The sequence below is a fragment of the Carassius auratus genome, chromosome 7 (assembly GCF_003368295.1).
Source record: "Carassius auratus strain Wakin chromosome 7, ASM336829v1, whole genome shotgun sequence".
In the NCBI taxonomy this organism is placed as follows: domain Eukaryota; kingdom Metazoa; phylum Chordata; class Actinopteri; order Cypriniformes; family Cyprinidae; genus Carassius; species Carassius auratus.
Window position 1 is genome coordinate 819,304 of NC_039249.1, and position 8,306 is coordinate 827,609.

An 8,306-nucleotide genomic window follows, 5' to 3' on the forward strand; every position below is an offset into this window, starting at 1 on the left:
TGGTTGGTGATTCCCAGTAGTTATTGTGGGTGCAACGGAGCAGAGGGGAGAGTTGAAGAGAGAGTGTATGGAGTACTGTGGAGCTTGGGCAAAGAGAGATACACACACAGGGCTGAGTATACGAATATCTTTATTGGAGCATTGTGTTCAGATGCATTGTGTGATGTGAAGTTAACACCCATTGAATATCTGCTAGGATTGCAGGAAGGAGATCGTGCTGCCAGTTGTGTCGGATGTCGGTTATCTGGAAGAGAAGTGGAAAGATCAACAAGAGTGTGTGGAGTGCAGTGGGTGAGTCCTTTTCTTTGCTGTGTGTACACTTGAAGTCTGCAGTGTCGTGCTGTGTCATGTCGTCAGTAATCACCCTCTAGGCTGGGAGAGAAAACCCTGTGGAGAAGAACGTGCACCGGTGTTGCGAGACGACCTTTTATATACATGCCCGATCGTGGCTTTGGACCCCTACTCCGCCGAGTGGTGACGTGTCAACAATAGCAAGTAAGGAACAGTGTGCATATTGTGGGGGACGACGACTGAGAGAAGTGTTGGCTGCTATATGAACATCCAGCTGTGTAGCCCTTGTGTATGAATACCTGTTTGTGGAGTGCTTTCAGAGGTTCGCCCCTGTCTAGATCTCTGGTCCGTTGTCTGGAAGAGAGGAGAGGGAAGCGTTTGAGTCATTCCTGAGGTACATACCCGGTGGCACAAACCTACCTGAAGTCCCCCAGCGTGGTGGCACCAGCTGAGGCCGTGGAAGGCCCAACGTGCAGCAACTTCAATCTGTACTCCTATCCACTCTTGGTCAAATTCGAGAGGTGGTGCGTCTTTCTCCATATATTCACTGAAGCTAAGTAAATTTGTGAAGGAACTCTGTCTGTCTGTTACCAGTCCTACAGGTCTGATCTTGAGGCTCTGAGTCGTCGTGGGAGAGTTTCCACGGTTGGAGGTGACCGTGTTGAGTGTTGGTCTGGGAAGTCTGCCCCGGTGAAGAAGACCACAGTTGTCGTGACATATACACCTTCTCTAGACTCCCGAGCTGAAAAGGGCTAAAGCCTCACGTCCATCTTTTCGAGGGTCTGTGAGTTGTATCCATTCAGTATTGTCATTGTATACCCACCTGCATGCCCAGAGCAAAGCTCCAGTTGCCCCTGTAAGCCCATCTGTACGCCTCAAGCTAAGAGCCAGCGTGTGCCCTTGTATGCCCAGAGTCAGGCTCTAGTTGCCCTTGTATACTCACCTGTACGTCCAAAGTAAAGACCCAGTTGTCCTTCTGCATACTTACCTGTACGCCCCGAGTGAAATACCAGTGCATCACCCTTGCATACTCACCTGCAAACTCCATCCGTAGGGTTTACCTGGACAAAAATCGAAGTTAAGGATTGTGTATCTTTCTTGCATATTTAACTATACACCGAGGGCCAAGACCCCAATATATTCACCTGCATACTTACCTGTGGACTTTTTAGGTGTTTCCAACCGCGGACCCAGAATCTCGTGGCGAACGGTGTCAGGTACGCACCCCACCCAATTCATCAGAATTACTTACCTTCTTTACTCTGCTTGCAGGGATTGGAAGGACCCCACCGATGGTTCTCCTGCAGGAGAAACACGAAGGCACTACTGAGAAAAACCATGTTGAGTCACGTGAAGGAAAGGACACAAAGTACCTACAGGCTTACCTGAGAGTCCCCGTGACAGAGTCAGAAGCGACTCGGACCTATACTCTCTGGCCCCGAGAGTGGATTTTAGATTCCCTTTTCCCTTCCCTTCCCTTCACACATTTTAAATAAAGTTGTTTTAATCATACTCCCTCTCTCTCGTGTGTCTGGTCATTGGGGTGTTCTTGGGACCTCCTCGAGGTGGAAACTAGGGAGGGGCGAGACTCACGACATCTGTGGTCCGCTCCGACCTGTGACACTCGCTCCAAAGCCATGATATCTCTCGTCTCGTGGAAAAACTAAAATCGCGTGCGCGATCCTACTTGCTTAGCTTATTTTCTCATGGGCGGGAAATATTTCTCTGGGCGGGCAAAGCAGAGAAAGGGGAGGTAACATTTCTCCTTAAAACGTCACAAGGAGGAGATTCAAGATCAGACCGTTTGAGCTTCCATTTTCTCAAAGGCAGAAAAAGATAGCAAAATCTCGATTTACACTGATTACAATTTCTATAAAAATTGGGGACCATATACAGGCAAAGGGAACTCATAGAACGTTACAAGTTACTGATGAATAGTGGCAGCAAGAGTGCCAGCATACACTCACCTGCCGAGAGAGATCAAAAAGGTTTTCGTACCGAGCATAACGAAAGGGTAGTAAACTTGAACAATGCACAGGGGTTAAGTATCAATTAATCATAAATGTATTACTATATATATATATATATATATATATATATATATATATATATATATATTGAATTATATGTTTTAGATTTGTTTTCATTATTTTTATTAGGGTTTTTATGTCACAATATTTTTATTTTTACACAATATGCATCTTTATTTTTTTTTTTTTTAATTATTTTATCTTTTAAATGATGAGAAGGGAAACTAGCTGAAATATTACTGTAATAATAAAGTTTGTCCATTTAAGTTAATGTGTTTTTAGTTTAAAGCAATATCTTATATATATATATATATATATATATATATATATATATATATACATAGATCTATATATACACAGACACAGTTTATATATGTTGATAATGCTGGTGAGAAGATAGTTTCGGGAGAAACAATATAAGCAGTGGAAATATTTTTCTTGATATACTTTGATTTCTTTCTTTTTTTAAATTATTTTTTAAATATATATTTTTTTTTTGTGGAGCAACAAATGTACTACTTTTTTTTTTTTTTCCAGAGGCGACAGCGGCAGGGAATCGAAACCCCATCGATGACAGAATCGAGAAATGGAATGGAGAATGGTGAAATGTATACATTTTCCTCCCTCTCAGTCCAGTGATTTCTGTGCTTATGTTTGTGTACATGACTGTAAATAATGTTTAATTTTTTTTTTTTAGACGCAGGTTGTCTCACGCCATCTCAACATTCAAATCTTCATTCAAACCAGCTCTGTTTGCATGACTGTGCAGTATAACCACAGCCTTGAGCACAATAAATCAGAGCTTGACCTCCATCAGTTACACTTAAAAACATGTGAAATGAGTTCATGACCATAGACTGTACAAGTAAAGTCTAATTAGCACACGGTGGAGCAAGTTTCTACATTTTAATTGGAAAACCAGATAGAAATATTGTGCACTAATGTCTACTCTAAGACAAGCTGAGTACCAGCTCCAACATTTTATTAAATAAGTACTACAGGGCTTTGATGCAAATGAACTGGATTAGTGGTCAGTAATCAGTAAGAACAGACTTCCAGACTCTAATGCGCCTGATGGTTTCACTACATTTACATCTGTTCGTTTATCCATATGGTTTATCCAAAGCAACTTACAAATGAAGAAAACACTTTTAGACCAGGACAACACCAAATAAGTGTAATTACATAACAATATTAACAAAAGGAGTTAGTAGGTTGAGTTGCATGTATTTTTTATATATATATATATGTATTGATTTATATTTTCTTGTTAAATGTAGTTTGTTTATTGGTTTAGAGTTTTAGCATTTTATTTATTGTATCTTTACATCTTTTTATGTATTATATTTTTATAATTTTTATCAGCTACTGACATTAGTGATGTGAATGGCTATTTGTAATCTGTTATATTTTAAATATATATACAGTACAGACCAAAAGTTTGGACACACCTTCTCATTCAAAGAGTTTTGTTTATTTTCATGACTATGAAAATTGTAGATTCACACTGAAGGCATCAAAACTATAAATTAACACATGTGGAATTATATATGGAATTATATACATACCAAAAAAGTGTGAAACAACTGAAAATCTTATTCAAGAAAATCATAATCAAGTCATATTCTAGGTTCTTCGAAGTAGCCACCTTTTGCTTTGATTACTGCTTTGCACACTCTTGGCATTCGCTTGATGAGCTTCAAGAGGTAGTCACCTGAAATGGTCTTCCAACAGTCTTGAAGGAGTTCCCCAAGAGATGCTTAGCACTTGTTGGCCCTTTTGCCTTCTGTCTGCGGTCCAGCTCACCCCTAAATCATCTCAGTTGGGCTCAGGTCCAGTGACTTTTTTTTATTTTATTTTTTTTATTAGATTTAAACTGTTTCATTTATTATTAATTTATGTCTGTTTGGTATTAGTTACGCCGTTAACTGATGGACTGAGTGTGATGATTGGGAGTTTGTGTTAATCCAGGTTGATAGGTCAAAAGGACAGGCTGAGATATGAGCTGAGAGGTGTGGTTTTGAGAATGAGGAGACAGATAAAGCTGCATGTCCTCTGTCTCGCAGTAAGGTGGTGTAAATTCAGAAGAGAACTGGGCTGCGCACCGAACCCTGAGGCACACCACTGGTAAGAAGTCATTATTTGAACTTCCAGAAGAGTTTATGACTTTCAAAGGCCTAAAGTGAAGCAGTCTTTGATAAGTAATGTGTATTGACCTTTAATAACTCTAATTTAACTAGACTAATAAGGGTTGAGTTTGCAGTAATTGCATTGATTTATCTCTTTGCCATTTATCCACTCATTACTTTGAGAACTGTTTTATATATATATATATATATATATATATATATATATATATATATATATATATATATATATATATATATATATCATATCAACTACTCATTTATTGGTAAAGGAAGCATTTTTAATGCATTAATGTTTTAGTACCTTGGTTAGTTTAAAGGATAAACCAGAATTATTATTATTTTTTTAATGGCTTAGTTTAATTTTCTTGTAGGTGATTCATGATGAAGAGGGTTTTGCTCTTGGTTTTTCTTGGAGGTTAGTTCATTTTTCATTATTTCTACATTTTAAAAAAAGGTTAATGTAACCTGTCAAACATTGATTTTAAAGTTTTAGTTCATTTCAACCCATTTCAATACCCATTTAATTCAAGGCAAGTTTATTTATATATCACAATGTTAATTCAAAGTGCTTACCATAAAAGAAAGTAAAATAATCATAAATAAAAATAAAGCAAGGAATTTAAAACATTTGAAAATGATTTAAAAGTTGATTTAAAATCAATTGTAGGCAGTGCAATGCAATAATTTCTGGTTGCACAAGACACAGTGCAATTCATAAAATACAGTGCAGTTTAACTAATTCAGTTTATTTTATCTTCAGCTCTGATGCCTGTGACATTCCCACAGACTCGTATGTTTTACTTTGTGCCGAAATTGATGAGATGGTCAGATGCGCAGATACACTGCAGACGGAATTACATTGATCTGGCCACCATCGATGACCAAACTGATAGGGATGAGATGATGAGAGTCATACTGCAGTTTCATAATGGGGACGTGTGGACTGGACTCAGTCGGACAGACAAGAGTGCTCCCTGGGTCTGGTCCGATCAGAGCCCATCCACGTTCATGCCATGGGCTCCCACTCAGCCAAACAACTGGGGAGGCAGTCAGTACTGCGTGGTAGTGACTCCGGGGGCGGGGCTTAATGATCTGAATTGTGAAGGAACCTTTCCTTCTGTTTGCTATACTGGTGAGTATTTACACACATTTCACCACTTTGATTTAATCCATGATTGATTCAATTGTTTTCATTGCTTTATGTATTAAATGTTATTTCAGTGTATAAATAAATTGGATAATAGCATGATTGGCTGTTAATTAAGTTTCTTAAATGCTTTGTTTAAAAATAAATACTACTACAAAATATATTATTCCATCATAGTTTGATCACTGCGTGTATTCTTGTGTTGCAAAGAGAGACTCAAACAGACGGTGAGACTGGAAATCAAATCAAATCAAAATGTGAATGATCCTGCTGTGAATTCGGAGATTCTGCTGCAGGTGGGTTCATAGAAGAACACGTACAGTATACGGAAAGCATAATGATAACGGAGAAACAAGAGTATTAAGAAATCTGGTTGTGTTCTACAGATAGGAAAGAGATTGAAGGAGAATGGATTAAAAGATTATGCAAAGCTCTCATGGAAGATTCAGCCAGATGCAAATGTCTTCCAGAAGATTGATGCCACTCAACAGACTGAACCTTGTAAAACAGACGGAAGAAAGACGTTTTATTGATCCACTATTAAACAATAGTATAGTAAGAACTGCATCGTTGATTTGACACGATTACCCATTTTAGCCAATTATGTTTAAAGCTTAATGTTTTGGCTTTATGCTTCGTATATGTAGACTAGAAATTTGCTTTGAGTTTATATAAATGCTTGTCATGTAAATCTCTGCTGTCATGGATTGAATTTCAGTAGCTTTTGTAAAGCATGTAAAATGTGATTCAGATACAGAAGAGAGGAATAAGAAAGTGTTTTCTTCAGCAGATTGACGATTAAGAGCGGTTGTTCATGATGAAGACTGGTTCTTTTGGAAGGAAAGTGGTGTGTTTTCTTCCTTTTTTAAATATTTTTTTTATAATTTTTACCCTATAAAGATCTATCTACTGTTTCTTATTTCAAAGGCCTCTAAATGATCAAAACTGTGCTTTAAACCTGTTTCACAGTCTTCTGTCTTCTGTCTCTGATTGATAGTTTAGAGTGTTTTATTCATTAAAAGCTCTTCTACTGTAATTGTACAAACACTTCTTGTGTATTTCTGCTATCAGATCTTTCCTGATTGTGATCCAGTAAAGGTCAGAATAAGGTTAGTGATATCTCCAGATGAACTCTTACTGGACTGAAGCAGCTCAGCTTTACTCGATTCTCCATCAATCATGTTTTAGAGTCTCAAATCTGATCCTCAGGATCTTTTGAGGAGCATTTGCTTCCAGAAGCTTTACTTTCACTGTTCCTCAGCGGAGGAATGATCTTCACAAGCCTCCAGAACATCTCACATCTTCTGAATTTATTTTAGTTCATCATATTTCAAAAGAATCATCAACTGTTGAAGTTTTATTAACAAGATCTCATTGATTTACATCACAAGATACATACATGATGCACCTAATTGCATATTTTTGTGCAGTTTGAGACTGAATAAAATTGAGCTGTTTGTCCTCGATGTTCTCACTGTAAATGTGTCTCTGGAGCACAGAAGCAGTTTTGAGTCTCGGGTATATTTGTATCAATAGGCAACAATACATTGTATTGTTCAAAATTATATATTTTTATTTTATGCCAAAAATCATTAGGATATTAAGTAAAGATCCATTAAGATATTTTGTAAATATCCTACTGTAAATGTATCAAAACATAATTTTTTATTAGTTATATGTATTGCTAAGAACTTAATTTGAACAAGTTCACAGATGATTTTCTATCTCAGCCCAGTATTGTCCTCTTAACAAACCACAAATCAATGGAAACATTAGTTATTCAGCTTTGATGTATAAAACTCGATTTAGAGCCATAAGCCTAATGGATCAAATGTGATGTATATATAAACACATGCAATACAACTATATTAAAATAAAAATCTACACTGTAAAAAAAAAAAAAAAAAAAAAAAAAAAAAAAAAAAAAAAAAAGAAGTTGCTTCAACTTTACAAAATTGCAAGCGCTTTTTTTGAGTAAACTAAACAAACTTAACAAGTCCACCCAACTTAAAATAACTTAATATCCCAAGTTGTCACAACATAAATAGTCATGTTAACCTAAAAAAATATCAGAACAAAATATTTTTTGTTTACTGAACACAAGGCCTATTATCTATGAGCATACAAAATTTTAAAGTGACGTGACATTCAGCCAAGTATGGTGACTTATTCTCAGAATTCAAGCTCCACATTTAACCTATCCAAAGTGCAAACACATAGAGCAGTGTTCATCATTTATGCTGCGGCGCCCAGGGAGCAGTTGGGGGTTCAGTGTCTTGGTCAAGGGCACCTAAGTCGTGGTATTGCCAGCCCGAGTATCGAACCCACAACCCTATGGTTAGGAGTCAAAATCTTTAACCACTAGCCCACAAATTTATATTATTCAAAGACTCTAAATAAATAAAAGAACATAACACGGATCAAATGACTTTTTTTTTTTTTTTTTTTTTTTTTTTTTTTTTATCATTGAACGCTTGTGTCCAAAGCAAAAGGACATACCAAGTCTTGTATATTAACTTCTTTACTCAATGCATTTTACACTGAACTCAACACATGGTACATAATGCATGTTAAATAAATCCAGTGTTAATTATACCTTTATACGTTAGCAGTCTTGTGGCATGAAGTCACATGTATTTAACATTTTTGTTTGTTTTTAAAGGAACTATTACGTGAAAATTACTATAT

General features: G+C 36.7%; 1 protein-coding gene across 1 annotated transcript; it reads left to right on the forward strand.

Moving 5' to 3' along the window:
* Nucleotides 1-4,306: 4,306 nt before the first annotated feature.
* Nucleotides 4,307-6,712, forward strand: LOC113105472 (C-type lectin BfL-1-like). The gene is made up of 5 exons (XM_026266553.1): nt 4,307-4,448; nt 4,843-4,886; nt 5,232-5,603; nt 5,829-5,914; nt 6,005-6,712. Exons 2-5 carry the CDS (start codon nt 4,850-4,852, stop codon nt 6,149-6,151), a joined length of 642 nt encoding a protein of 213 aa, XP_026122338.1. The 5' UTR covers nt 4,307-4,448; nt 4,843-4,849; the 3' UTR covers nt 6,152-6,712.
* Nucleotides 6,713-8,306: the final 1,594 nt, after the last annotated feature.